We start from the raw sequence: 14,519 nt of genomic DNA, 5'->3' as shown, positions 1-14,519 counted from the left end.
GCCCTTCTGACCTCAGGGCCTTCTTCCGGTCTAAATGGAGTGGGCAATGTCTTGAGTGGGGCCTCGGAAGTCAGGTGTGCCTTCCTGGGAGCACAAACTCTTTTCTTTCCCCAGCGCTGACAGGGACCCCAGCGCCGCCATTATCTGGATCCCCATGAGGGTAGGGGGGGTACATCGGAGGAGGAGCCTGCGCCCAGTCCCTTCCTCTTGGAATGGGCATGAACAGACTCCTGGTTGTGGAATCAGGAAAAGGTCCTCTAACACAGGAAAACATCCTGTAGCTGCCGTTCTGTGGGAAGGCGCAGGTTCCCCTTGCAGGAGCGGGAAGATGGGGAACCGAAAGAGTTCTGAAGTCCTACATCACAAGTGGGGTTCACCTGGGGCACCCCAACAAACTCGGGGCATAATGACGGAGGCAGCGCAGCAACCTTTTTTTCTAGCATTGTCTGATCTGAAAGCGTTGCCAAGTCGCGTTTTCCTGGAGAAATGCGGCTTTTTCCTTGGGCTCTTTCAGCGCGGAGCACTGGGTGTTGAGCGCCCTCTGCTGGCCATCTGGTGAACGGCCGGATCAAGCCTGCGATCGCCCTAAAGCAGAGCCCTGGGAAGGAACATAGCTTGAACATAAGGCTAGCTTAGGACGACAGCGTTATCGACACGTATGAAGCAGTCAGAGGACGAGCTTTATCAGTATAACATGACAGTGCTATAGCAGGTACACGGAATAGGCAGCTCTCACGCATACGAGGTGGAAGATGGTTAGAGCTGCCTTTCTGAGGAGGAATGAAATAGGGGTATCAAAATCATTCCAAGTGTGGATGCTTCATAAACAGACAGCTTTGGTAAACGTAAAACAAAAGGCAATGTCTAAATTCTGGAGAAGTGTTTAGAAACCCAGAAACATCACTGTTGGAGAGCAATGGGAGGGGAGGGTGCGCCGGTGCAGAAAGATGTGCCCGGCTTAAGCCTCTACCAAAGGAAAGTGTGCCCTAGTGAGGGTGGTAAAATATGGCAGATACATCGGAACACAGTGAAACCGTGAAGGCCAGAGCGTAAGAATGTTATACACCATAGAGACAGGCTAGTTAAGAACCACTGTGCTTTACAAAGCGCATCACAAAACAGTATGCTCCAGAACGCTCTGCTCAAGCCTGCTCGGATGCCCACGCTAGCTGTGATTGTACACCATGTGTGAGGTGTCCCCTCTGGGTCCCTCAGGAAGGCACAGTGTATGCTTCCCACAGAGCCTACAGGGGAAGACCTCACAAGAAGCCTGCATGAGAGAGTCATCTGGGGTTGCCAAGAAAAGGGCATGTGATCTTGGAGAGTTTGCTGCCATCTTGTCTGAGAGCAGAGAAAGCAGGGCAGAGGAAGCAGACTAGAGCGTGTGTGTGTGTGTGTGTGTGTGTGTGTGTGTGTGTGTGTGTGTGTGCGTGCGCGCACGTGTTTGTGTGTGTGTGCTTGTGTGTATCTGTGAGTGTGTGTCTGTGTGTTTGTGTGTGTGTCTGTGTCTCTGTGGGTGTTTCTGTGTGTGCATGCACACGTGCTTGTGTGTGTATGCACATGTGTTTGTGTGTGCGTATGTGAGTGTGTGCATGCACACGTGTTTGTGTGTGTATGCGTGTGTGTATGTGCATGTGTTTGTCTGTATGTGCGTGTCTGTGTGCATGCGTGTGTGTGTGTGTGTGTGTGTGTGTGTGTGTGTGTGTGTGTGATCGGATCCAGTTCGGCTGGCAGCCAGTCAGTCCGTCCACTGCTGGGACTGTCAGCAGCTTCTTTCTCTGTCAGGTTAACTGTGGTTGTGTGTCTGTAAGAGACGGGATCCACATGCACCTACCACAAGCTCCTCAGCTCATGTTCTTTCATCACGCCAGTCACTAGAGATGGTTTTCTCTCTGCTGGTGCCTGATATCTAGGTTCTGGCCTGAGCATTGACATCCTGCTCTCCCTCCCTGGGGCTCCACAATGGTTTCTTTGCAGCCTTGGAGACGCAAGGCTTCCTCTGAGAAGGCTTTTCCAGCCACCTGGCTGAGGGACATCATCCTGTCGGAGCGTCTGCCTGTCCCAGCCATCAGATGCCATTCAGCTCTCAGGCTCCAAGACATTAAAGTGCCTTGACTTGCCCTGCTCGGAGAAGACATGTGCATAGGTACATGGCAGGCAGGAGGGTGTGTGTGGTCTGGTCTCTGTGGGGGAGGGTGCTTTTCTTCTTGTTTTTCCTCTCAGCATGGCTAGCTGCAGCCAAGACCTTCTTTCCAGGACACACTGCAGGGTCAGGCTTTGGCCAGCCGAGATCATGTCCTCCATGAGCAGGTGCTTTTTATCTGGAATCAGCTTGAAGTCAGGCACCAGAGCTTGAATACCAGCTCCTAATGGGACATCGAGGACCAAGGACATGCAGTCAAACTCAGAGCAGACACACGATTTGGGAGACAGACAGTGAACAGGGCTGAGACCAGTGCTCAGGGATGAACAGTGGGTAACCAATCTATGGTTTGCTTGGGCCAGTCCCCAGAGTCCATCAGCGCAGATGGGACTTATCAGTGGAGGCCTGCAACCTGCCTCAGGGCAAGGTCTGTCGGTCATAATGAGGGCGCCAGGTGTCACTGTGTTTCTTGTTAGAGTCACTTTCTAATTGGGGCAAGGGATTCTGACTTTCTACTTGGAGTTAGAGTTATATAGGAAGTTTCTTTTGCATAAGCAAAAGAAAAACAGCAGATAGCACATGGTAAGCCCTGCTGCGGCTTTGCAGGGCCCACGTGGAAAGGCTGAGTGGGGCAGTGGGTTGGCATAGCCCAGCTCTTGTTCAGGCCATTTCCAACAGGGACGGGCCTGCTGGAGTGCCGGGTCAGCATGGGGAACCGGCCTTAGCAGCTCCCAGGCAGAGAATCACAGGAGCTGAGAGCTGGGGATCACAGCTGAGCACACGCCACCCCACATCCATCATGGAGCCTACAGCCTGGAGCCCAGAAGTGAAGTGTCCATCTTGACCCTGCACCTTCCAAGTCCAGCTAGGTGACCACCCAGGGCATCTAGAATTTGAAACCAGGATTCCTCCATCTGCCTTGCCTTTTGGAGCGTGGCACCACACTATGGGCAGCCCAGGTCTGGTCCAGAGACCATGCAATGCACATGAGTGTTTTCCACATCTGTAAACAGATGGGTGGTACGGCCTTGAAAAGCTCTTCTGGGTGAGGGGTCCAGGAGCAAACACCCTCCATCCTCCAGCATCAGGCCCTGTGATGGAGGTGAGGACTTGGGTCCAAACAGCCTAAGCTTTACTTCCCGCTCTATGGAATGGGAGTCATGTGACCCTGAGAAAGTCACTTTAACACCTCAGGGTGTCTGTTCTCAGCTAGCTGTAAGTGACATGAGAGCGTGGTCTGGGCAGGGTGATGCTGGCAGTGCCAGGAGAGAAGCCTGGTACGTAGAATCCATGGACACAGGGTGTAATGGGGATGCCCATCTCTACCCAGAGGGCTCACGTGGGAGCCTGGTCCCCAGGCTTTGGGGGCTAAACCTCTAGAGAAAGTTCATGGGCATGGCTGTGAGCCTTTGTGCCTCAGCTGTTTGTCTCACTGATGAATACCCGAGAGAAACAAATTAAAGAAGAAAAAATTGGTTTCGGCTCGGGGTTTCAGAGACCAGAGTCTGTGTGTCTCTGTGGGTGAGGGTGGGCGTCCCATTGGGTCCTGTGTCCATGGAGGTTGTGTGGCAGGCCTCTCTCCTGGTACTGCCAGTCTATGGCAATCTGGCTCTATTTCTGGACTGTGGTAAAGATAGCACAGAGGAGGAGAGGAGAGGAGAGGAGAGGAGGGGAGGGGAGGGGAGGGGAGGGGAGGGGAGGGGAGGGGAGGGGAGGAGAGGAGGGGAGGGAAGGGGAGGGGAGGTGGGAGGGTGTGGTGGAGCCAAGCATTCCCTCATAGACTGCTGTGCCTTTCCTTGAGCACTGAGGGCAGGTGCCCCTCACCTGTGCTCGCTAAGTAAGCTCAATAAATGCATGGTTCACCAGATTGAACTTTGGTGGGATCAGACTCCATCTGGTGTGACAGATGTTTATTCGAATTTCTCCAAATGAAAAGTTCAGGCAAAAGGAGGGTAGCATAGGGCACCATTAGGAAGAGGTGAGCAGGGGTCCTGAAGGTGCCTTTTCCTCTCTCGGGTGAACAGGACAAGTCCTTCCCTGCACACTGTGTGGGACTGGTCCTTCCTCAGGGGCACTGAGGGGAACTCCCCTGCATGATGCTGTAGCTCTTCCCCGTATACAAACTGAATATGCCTCTACACTCACATCCATGCACCCACACCCATTTACTCACAGCCCATTCCGTTTGGAGATGCACATTTAGTGCCGAACACTTCTTTAGAATGAGATTAATTTTTATTTCCTCCACAGTGCCAAGGAGAGAGCACCTGAGCCCAGCATCCCTGCTTGAGCTATTTTGGACCAATCTAGGGTTAGCCAGCCCTCAGGTGTGGGTGAGTGCTGGCTAGCAGTCCAGAGATTCCCAGAGGTTTCCCACCTCAGTCACGTCGCCACTGGCCTCAGTTGCAGGGCGGAGTGTGTATGAGCCTTGGCCCTTTTTCTGTTCAGTATCCGGGTACCATGGGCTGCATAATTCATAAAGAACAGGGGTTTGTTCAGCTCTTGGTTCTGGAGGTCCAAAGTCAAGGGGCTGTTCCTGATATGGTGGGACCCTGTAGAGTTCCAGGGCTGTGCAGGAAATCACAAGGAAAAACAGGACAGGTAGGCTCCTTTGACAAGGTCACCAGAGCGATTGCAGGGCCCGTCCTCATGTGCTGGTCTAGTTCCAATTACTTCCCAAAGGTGCCACCTCCAGACATGATATTTGGATAAAATTAGCTCCCCCGCCACCACCCTGCCTTTATTTAGACACGTACCCCAGGATGGCCTGCAACTCAATGAACAGCCCAGACCATGGTGGAATTTGCTATATATCCCTGGAGCACACTACCCTCCTGCCTCGGCCTCCTGAGTGCTGGGATTACAGGTGTGGGCCACCACGTCAGTTTCTACCTCTTAATATTTAAAGTGGGGACATTCAAACCATGGCCGAAGTTTTGGCTCAGCCAATGTTGAGCCTTATGATGAGAATCCAGTTCTTTGGTTACTCAGCTTTGCTCTCTCTATAGGGCACTGTTTTCTTTCGTGTATTTTATTGAGTACCTTTTACAAACAGACACAGCTTTTATTTTGCCACTGAATTCTTTAATTTCCCTTAAGACCAGCTTTTCAAGAAAAGCCCACTATTTCCCACATGCAGTGTCTTCCTGGAAAAACTGCTTGAGGGAAGGCTTCCTTTTTGTGTCCTTCTCGCCTCTGAAGACCTTCATGGGACCATTATGGTAGTTGCCACTAGAGGTCGCTGTTGAACAAGGTTTGGTGCAGTTTCGTGACTCCCTACCTTGGAAGACTTAACTCTTCCTACACTTGATAACAGCACAGGCCCAAGTGGTGCCTTGGTCTCCTGGTTCACTCACTCCAAATTTAGCAGCTAGTTAAATCTCAAGCCAGACTGTACCATCAGCTCAGATCATTAATTCAGATCCCCCATTCACCATGAGGTCCAAGGCTGTCTTCTCCTGACAGTAGTTTTCATCAGGCGCACCCCAGTCTATCAGAGAGGTTCCGTGGGCAGTGGCTCTCCAAAGGGGAGCTGTTAAGGATTCCTCTACTTCCCCAAAGCCATCCCTTATCTCACACCACTTCCTTCTCTCTATGTATAAGCCCCAGGGAAGCTATTGAAGGTACAGCTGCCTTATGGGAGAAAATCCACCCCTGGGCAATGTGGCTGGACATCCCTACTGGCAACTTCATTTACAAATCCACCAGTGCCAAAGTGCCTTGGGCTAATGTGGCTTTCTGGGATGATTTTTTCTCTCTCTTCCTTCTTCTTTCTCTTTCTTTTGCTTTTTAAGACTCCCCCCCCCCCCCCGCCCCCACTCCCGCCTAGGCTGGTCTTAAACTTGTGATTCTCCTGCCTCAGACTCCCTACTTGAACTACCACATCCGACTCCCTAACATCCTTTTGTCCTTCAAAGAATCATCAGGCTTCTGGTTTCACTGAGTGGGTGATACTAATGGGAGGAGCTAGGACTCTGGACTAATTAGGGAGGTAACTCTTGCAACTGATGCTGGGGTGATGGGAGAAAGGGAAGATCTGGGCAGCAGGAGGAAGCAGCTTTGAGGAAGTGCATTGCACGGTTGTGCATGATGAGGCTGCAAATTTCTTCCCTGGCTGCTTACAAAAAACGGGCGCTTCTTTTTCTTTTATTGTAGTATTAGGGATCGAACCAAAGGCGTCTCACATGCTCGCCAAGCATTCTGCCATTGAACTACATCCTCAGACCTCTTTATTTCGAGACAGTCTCACCAAATTGCCTAGGCTGGCCTTGAACTCATTCTGTGTGGTAGGCAAGTCCTTCCCATTCCCAGATGGCAAGGTCCATAGTACTTGCAAAGGTTTGAAGCTAAGCTTGTGGGCTTATGGTTCAAAGAACCTTGTACCCAAGGGGCACAAGACGGCTCTTCCAGGGGTCGCAGGAATCCCTCGGCTTAGCAGACACAGCAAAGAGGAGCTTGTTCAAAGCTGCCCAGCAACACCCACTCGCGATGGCACCAAGCAGCCTGCCAGCGATGGTGATCCAGGTCTCTGTCCGCAGCCTGGATGCCAGGGCACCTGCCAGGCCGGCTCAGGACAGATACTCGCGCACCGTGAGCTCCTTCAGGGTGAAGCCCCTGTGCGTGGGCCTCCGGAGCTGGCTGTCATCCAGCCTGCCCTGCAGCGACGCGAAGTCCTTGCCCAGCGCGTAGGCCAGACGCACCATGGCGTCCAGCAGCGGCGCGTAGTAGCGGTGGCTCTCGCGGGCCCACAGGCGTTGCAGCGCGCGCTCGCCCACCGCGAAGGCCTCGGCCGGCCGCTCCAGGTCGCGCAGGCACACGAGCGTGGCGCAGAGCGCGGGCACGGCGGCGGTCGGACAGTGCGCCGTCAGCTTCTCCTGCAGCGGCACCACGCGGCCCAGCAGGTCGAGCGCGCGCGCGTACTGGCCGGCGCGCAGGCAGCCGAAGGCCTCGCGCAGCTCGGGCCGGGTGAGGAAGTCGGCGAACTCGCGGGAGCGGCGCACCGCTCGCACGGCGTAGAGCAGGCGCAGGTAGTCGCGGAGCTCCAGGCGGCGCTCGCAGATGGTCTCCGCAGACAGGTTCCCGGTCAGGCGCTTGCGCGGGAAGGCCACGTCCTCCAGCTCCGGCCCGAAGCGCTTCAGGAGGGCCTTCTGCAGCCTCTCGAAGTCCGAGTAGCGTCGTTCCACCACCGCCTTGTCGCTGTCGAAGCTGCCGGTCTGGACGATCACGACCTGATACATCTGCAGGCGGAACGGAGAGGCTAGACTCAGGACACCCCGAATGCACGCCGTGTGTGTAACCGAGGTGGTCAGCCTGAGAAGCAAGTGCTTCTACTGGCTGAGTCATCTGGTGGGCCCTCTGTCATTTTCGTGCATGCATATAACATACTTTGAGGATCGTCACACCCCCACCCCTACCCCCACCCCAACACCGTACACTTGGGCCTGATCCCCGTTGTACTAGCTAACAGTAAAGGTAGTTCCTGGCAAATGCTGGCCCTAGAATAACAGTGCTTAGAAGCAATCTTGGAAGAAAAGGAACTTGCTAGTGGAGCTGGGCTCTCTCTTGTTTTGTTTTTATCATAAAAAACAGGGCTCCGAGTTCCGGATTGGGAAGCGTGGGCTGGAACAGGGAGCGCTTGGTGGGACACCGGGACATTTATTTCAGGTATAACACATCTAGGCACGTTAGTCTTCGGTTGGTAATTTCACCTCTCGAGTTTCGGTTTCCCCATCCCTAACTCGAAGACAGGATTAGTTCCTGTTTTCTACTGAGGATTAAGTGAGTGAGTGAGAACTCCCTGATGGATGTGAGGGAGAGCTGGGCTCAGCACCCACCAGCAGCTACTGTAACTGTACTGGCCCCAGTGAGGAGGAGCCCTGGGGTACCCTGGTCCCAGTGGGGTGGGAATGGTTGGGGTTGGTGTGACTCCTCTGTCTTCCTAGAACAGGCTGATGCCCCCATCTCTCAAAGGTGGCAGCTCCCAGCAGGGCGCTTACCACAGCCACAGCAGCCGCCAGACTTCAACAGGAGTTCAGCTTGCTTTTGTGTTTACTTTTGTAACTGGTTTTTCTTAATGTCATGTGAAACTGATCTTTCACTGAAATGTAGTGGTTTTTTTTTTAAGTAATTTGAATAAAAACCAAGGAAGTAGTTTGGGTGATATCCGCAGACTCGGTGGGGAAGGGGTGCAGATGACAGACACCTGGCATCATGGGATCAGGAACGTGACCCACACATCTCTCATCTTCCTGGGACCCTGCATGTGGTACCATGAAACCTCCATTTCTTGGAAGACTATGGGTTAGTGTGTCGTGTCCTGGGTGGAAAGCTGAGGCCCCCCTGGACCTTCCCAGGAGCACGCAGGAGGTGACGACGGGGCTCCATCCCGTCTAAGCTCTGCTCACCACAAACTTGGAGACTCTCCTCTCCTCAATGCGGGCTGAGGCGATCTCAAAGAGCAGCTTGACATGACGCCAGCGGCTCTTCTCCTTCTGCCAGTGTTCCTGTAGCTCCTTCGTGGTCATGCTGGAGTTGGAGGTGGGGCTGTCTTGGGTTTCTGGAAGGACAGTGCCTTTAAGGAGTCTGCAATAGGCAGTGCTCTCTAGGCAAGGGATGGGGTGGGGGCAGATGACTGGGTCTGCTTGGGATGGGCTATCAGAGTTCTGGAAGAGCATGCCCTTCCTCCCACCCTCACCGTTGGGGCGGCAGCCAGGCCCCTGTGAGTCTACCTAGTGTGTTCACCACAAATAATGCAGCACTTGACTGCTTCTTGGTATGAAGTGTGGTGTGGAAGTGTTGCATCACCCACTTCCGGCCTGCTGATGGACCATTTTGTAACCATGTGCTCCTGGCAAACAGGGACCCGTCCATGTTTGCTTCTGTACTCCCTACAACATTGGTTCCAGGTTTGGCCATGGAGCCATGGAGCCCCTTAGTGGAGGAAGCCCCGAGGAGGTCATGTTTCAGCCTTAACTGGGGCGGTCCTTGCTATACTAACACTCGCGGGGTGCATCCGTCACCCTCTGCTTTTAAGTCAGTCCTCCTGTTTTCTTGCCGGGAAACCAAAAATATTCTGTATTTTTTGCTGTTGTTTTATTTTGAGACAGGATTTCTTTGTATAGCTCTGACTGTCCTGGAACTCTGTAGACCAGGCTGGCCTTGAACTCAGAGACCCGCCTGCCTCTGCCTCCCAAGTGCTGGGATTAAAGGCGTGCGCCACCACTGCCCAGCTGTCAACAGTGTTTCTTAAGCCTCACTTGAGCCCCACACCTTTCTGAGAATCAGTGTAGTTTTCTACAACACTATTGCATAAATAATTGTGCATTTATTGCAAGAAGTGAAGGTCTGGGAAATCCTTATCTTGTCCTACGTGACTCACATGTCATTCCTCCACCCACCCCTTGATACTGGGGTAAGTGCCTCGCATTTTGTTACAGTAGCCTTTCTGAGGTACTTCTAATTATTTTCAATGTCACCCTGCTGAGCTTGAAGGCCAGGAGATTATCAGTTTTACTTTCTGTGCTGGGGGCACGCCCCAGGCTTCTGCAGATCCGTCTTGAACGGGTGTAAAGAGAGATTACTCCAGGAGATGGCACTATTGCAGGTATTGTCAGTGCCAGGCTAGAACCCATTGGCAGCCATTGTTCTGGAATGTGCTATTGGCTTCTTAAGGGAGGCCCCTCGACTCAGGGCCCTGGGGCTTTTCTAGGGCCACAGCAGCATGCTCAGATGTCTCTTCAGCATTTACAGAAAGGGATGCTGGACAATCTCTGGCTTCTTTGTCCCTTGATTGCACAACTTTGTTATGTTCTTTACATCTACCCAGTCATGTGATCATCCACCCCCTACACCAGATGCTGCTCTTGTTTCCAATCTCTGATCTGCCTCCAAGGGTCATCTCCCACGTAAAGAGTCTGCACCAAATCCTTGTCTTGGGGCTGCTTAGGGGTGACCCCAGTTAAGACAGCTACCCAGCTACCTTGGTGCAGCCATGGAAGAGCTTTAAATGTCTTTGAACTAACTTCTACCCTCCCCCCCCCCCCCCCGCACTGAACCCCAAATCCTCAAGTTTACCTAAGTGTTCTTCTGGTCCGGGACATGGGAGGTCTGGTCTGGAGGGCAATACTTCTTGCCTGGTCCTTGGTGTGCGTTGGTTTATGAGTCCTGTCCAGCCAGGGCTCCCAGGATGCTCCGAACTTGCCATGCTCCAAGGATGCTAGAGGTACAAGAGGGAATAGTGAGAGCCAACTCACACTGGGGCTCCTGCAGGATCCTGGGGTGCTTGGGATTCTGGCTGTAATCTATGCTGGCAGGCATGGGGGAATGATAGTAATCACCTTGCTTGGTTCTGCGCTGCCCACCCAGCCAGATCAAACCTAGCCTGCCCCTCTGATGGGCAGACAGACCCTGAGTGATCCATGGAGTATACTGTTGCTCTGGACTTCACATGGAGTAGTATCAAGTAACAGCAATAACTGGAAATTACCCGGGAGAACGATGTGGGCTAGTGCAGATAAATGTCCCACCACCCAGTTTTATATTACAGTGCAGCGCCTGCCCTACCTATCTACCTTTAAGCAAATATTTAATATGCCTAGTTCATCTCATCTGGTTCTTCATACTTCCTTCGTTTGTTTTTTCAAGACAGAGTTTCTCTGCAAACTGGCTGTCCTGGAACTCGCTCTGTAGACCAGGCTGGCCTGGAACTCACAGAGATCCACCTGCCTCTGCCTCCTGAGTGCTGGGATTAAAGACATGTGCCACCACCACCCGGCTCACCTTTCCTTTTTAATAGAGCATGCACAAAACTTTGCCAAATAACAGATAAGGAAACAGGTCTAGCCCTAGGTCTTGTGGTTGGTGAGTGTACAAAGGGGCAAGGTGGAACATTCTCCAAGACAGACACTGTCTGTAAATTTGTCTTTGCATGTTCTCAATGCAACCACCCTCCTCTGCAGGGCTGTTTATATTTTCACTTTGTGGTGAGGCGCTGAGGCGCAGGGCTGCCCGACAGCAAGGGCTGAGGTGTGGATTGGGACAAGCCCCAGTTGGCTGACAACAGAATCTTTGCTCTTACTGACGTGGACAGGAGGCAGACAGCAGGTTTCCAGTGTCCAGTCTGTGCACAGAAGGAAACGGATGACTCGGTAGCTATCGGGCCACCTAGCTTCTCTGTGCCTCAGTGTCTTATAAAACGGGTACACTATCAGAACCCTCCTTCACAGGCTGGGGTGAGGATTAAGTCAGGCCTACCCCTCAAGCTTGGACTCAGGGCCCTTCACACACCAGGGGCTGCACAGTCCTTTCTGGTACTAGGATCTGACGTGCATTAGGCGTTTGAGAAACAGTAAGGAACAGCTCCAGTGTACGCTTTTACAGATAGCTGCAAATGAGAAGAGATATAAACACATCCTTTCAGATGAACAAATGGCTGGGCACCCTCCTAGACACAAGGGTTAGGTTTTCTTTTCATCACTGATGGAACAGCTAACACAAAAACAACGGAAGGAGAAAGGGATTATTGTGCCCAGTTTCCGGTTTCAGCTCATCATGGCAGGGAGAGCATGGGCAGAGTGCAGCAGCTCACCTCCAGGGGGCCAGGAAGCAGAGAGGAGGGAAAGGGGGAGAGGAAGGGAAAGGAGGAGAGGCTATGGCTACATTAACAGAGGCCTTTCCCACCTTCTTGATTTTTCTGACGTGTGTGTGTGTGTGTGTGTGTGTGTGTGTGTGTGTGTGTGCGTGTGCATACGCGCGCTTACACATGCCCCACAGCTCATGAAGAGTCTGGAGGTCTTATGGCAGCTCGCAGGAGAGGGCTCTCTCCTTCTACCGTATGAGTCATGGGGCTTGAACTCGCGTCATCAGGCTTAGTAGCAAACACCCTTACCTGCTAAGGCATCTCATTGAACCACACTTCCCTCTTTTCTTCCTAGCCTTTGGGATAGTGCTACCCACATTCAGGGTGGGTCTTCCCCTTTACTTAGTCATCTGTGGAAACACCCCACAGTCACGTCCAGAGGTATGTTTCTCTTGGCTCCCAGGGTATTGTAAATCCAGTTAAATTGGCAAGATTAACCACCATGGTACAGGAACTCAAAGGGGGAGTAAGGGTGTCATCACCTCCTCTCAGGACTTTCGGCTTGGCCTGGGGAGGCTAGTGGGCCTCGAGCCTATGCCTCAGGAGGCTGTTCTTGATATGACAGATAGAAGGACCCCTGAGCTGTTTTCTGAGTGACTTCTAAGCAGTAGTCCGATAACTACCTTCAGGGACCCTCCATCGAGCCTCACATTTATGGGTGGGTAAACTGAGGCACAGAGCCAGGGCCTGGGTGACCCAGTGCTGTAAATGCTTGGATACTCAACAGATTGTGTGCGTTGCCAACCCCTCAGCCCTGTGGAGGAGTCAGGAGACATGGCCTTCAGTCCGGCTGCGAACTTACGGCCCCTGGGAAAGTTATTTACTGTCTTCCGCTTTCCATTCCCCCCTTTGCCTCTGGGAAGGGTGGCTACGAGCCTTATTGCACTCATGCTGATGTGATGGGTCCCTCAAGTTCTGCTAAGCTAGTGGTTCTCAATCTCTGTGATGCTGTGACCCTTTAATACAGCTCCTCATGTTGCGGGGACCCCCAACCATAATATTAGTTCATTGCTACTTCATAACTGTAATTGCGCTACTGTTATGAATCGTGAAGTAAACATCTGATGCAGAATATGTGACCCACAGGTTGAGAACCCCTCTGCTAAGTGCTAAAGCAAGATAGTAGGTGGTCCATATGCTGTCATATTTAATGGAAGTTTTTGGAGACACTGCCACACTGTTTAGCCAAAGCCGCCTGGGACTCATAATCTTCCTGCCTCTGCCTCCCAAGTGCTGGGATTACAGGTGTGTGTCACCACACCTGACTTCTCTAATGGGGACTTAGTGTTTTCCGTGGGCACTGTGCGCTCTTCCTCTATCATTTTGTCTGTGAAGCCAATGGTGGCATGTGGAACTGGCCTTAGTGGTCCAGGCCTTTCCAGATCTGCTTTCTTGATTTGGGCATCTGGTGCCAGGGCAGAAGCAGGGAATACCTCCCATGGGGCCTTGGGAGACCTCAGAAATGTGCCTCCCACCCCACCGCAGCTCCTGGGCATGACAACCATTCTTTCCATCTTCTGGGTGCCTTGCTCCCCACTTCTAGGGCTCCTGCCCTCTTCAGTCCTCCTCCTGGGTACACAGGGCCACTTGCAGAGCCTAGGCCACCTTTTCTGGGGGCTTGCAGAGGGGATGAGCATCTAGTAGAATGTAGAAAAAGCCTTACTCTTCCCCGGAAGACAGAAGAATTGAGAGGCCCCCATTCAAAAAGAAGACGGGAGGAAATGCCAGTGGCGATTGAGTTTCACTCTAAACCCCTTTCTTTCTTGGGCAGGTTTCCCAGGTCTTCACTGGAGTGGAGTGCCATCTGAGGCATGCCCACCTGTCCTGCCAGGGGAGGGGGGGCAGCATGGGACCCCTGGGGCTTCCTTCTCAAGCCTGTTGCAGGAAGTGCTCTCAAACGTGGGTGTGCATCAGAATCCCCGTTGGGATGGGGGAGAGGAAGTGCCTGCCGGGGGTTCTAACAAAAGCAGGCTGTCTACCTCACAACACCCAGACAGCCTTGGGGTGGGCTCTGGATCCTGTGCTCTGTTTCGGGGTCATCAGTTCCACTCTCTGAGAAACACAAGTCTAGATCTGTTCCCAGGAACAGGAACGGTGCCTGGCATTTCCAAAGGAACCAGGACTAGAGGTGGAAGGGGGTATTCCCAGTTTGCCCCCAGTTTCTAAGGACTGCCCTACAGGTAGAGGCTCTTGCCAACCTTGATCCTCCCTGCTCTGTCCCCAGCACGTTCCCAGAGGGTCTCTCTAAGAGCTCACTGAGTCTCAGTGGGCAGAAGCCAGCTGAGCTTGGGGCCAAAGAGTGACTGACCTGGGATCTTCAGGCTTTGTGGGTCCAGGGGTCCAGGAGAGTCACATGTCCCACTCGGATCTCTGTTGTAAGGTCCAACAAGACGGTTGAGCGCCGTCGGCTGCTCTGCTGAGTTCTCTGTTTGAAAACAGGAAATAGGCTGAGTGATCTGCTTCAGAGGTCTCAGTTTATTGGCTGCTGAAGGATGTACACAGGAACTGCACAGAAAAATGTTTGCAGTGCATCAGACAGGCCATGTGGTACAAGGCCACCCACAGGAGGGCAGTTTGACCTCACTTCCTAGCAGCCCTCAGCAGCTCACTACTTACTAGATGCCTGAACAATCTCTGGCATTTGGAGAGTCGATCCCAAAGTCCTTTATTTTAGTCCTTTTCTGTGGCAATGCCAGAAGACCACAGACTGAAAAAATTCCACACAAAAAAGTTTAAAAA

The 14,519-nt window shown here is 52.6% G+C and overlaps 1 protein-coding gene across 2 annotated transcripts; it reads right to left on the bottom strand.

Moving 5' to 3' along the window:
• Window positions 1–4,356: 4,356 nt before the first annotated feature.
• On the bottom strand, window positions 4,357–14,236 carry Snx20 (sorting nexin 20). Of its 2 annotated transcripts, XM_076571741.1 has the most exons (5): window positions 14,089–14,234; window positions 11,396–11,525; window positions 10,217–10,358; window positions 8,548–8,699; window positions 4,357–7,380 (listed from the first exon to the last, which is right to left on the bottom strand). In XM_076571741.1, the coding sequence occupies exons 3-5, from the start codon at window positions 10,344–10,346 to the stop codon at window positions 6,712–6,714; spliced, it is 951 nt and encodes a 316-aa protein (XP_076427856.1). In that variant the 5' UTR covers window positions 10,347–10,358; window positions 11,396–11,525; window positions 14,089–14,234; the 3' UTR covers window positions 4,357–6,711. The 2 variants fall into 2 exon arrangements, with proteins under 2 accessions (XP_076427856.1, XP_042133277.2); XM_042277343.2 differs by lacking the exon at window positions 11,396–11,525 and having other exon boundaries at window positions 14,089–14,236.
• Window positions 14,237–14,519: the final 283 nt, after the last annotated feature.

Source organism: Peromyscus maniculatus, chromosome 5 (assembly GCF_049852395.1).
Source record: "Peromyscus maniculatus bairdii isolate BWxNUB_F1_BW_parent chromosome 5, HU_Pman_BW_mat_3.1, whole genome shotgun sequence".
Classification (NCBI taxonomy): Eukaryota; Metazoa; Chordata; class Mammalia; order Rodentia; family Cricetidae; genus Peromyscus; species Peromyscus maniculatus.
The sequence above is the reverse complement of the archived record's forward strand: the minus strand, read 5'-3'. Positions and strand labels throughout refer to the sequence as shown.

Coding starts and splice junctions, on each gene's coding strand:
- Snx20 (XM_042277343.2), bottom strand. CDS start 10,346: ATGGCAAGTTCGGAGCATCCTGGGAGCCCTGGCTGGACAGGACTCATA. Junction 8,700..10,216: donor CGGACCAGAAGAACACTTAG/GTAAACTTGAGG, acceptor CTGTCCTTCCAG/AAACCCAAGACAGCCCCACC. Junction 7,381..8,547: donor GGAGAGTCTCCAAGTTTGTG/GTGAGCAGAGCT, acceptor TTCCGCCTGCAG/ATGTATCAGGTCGTGATCGT.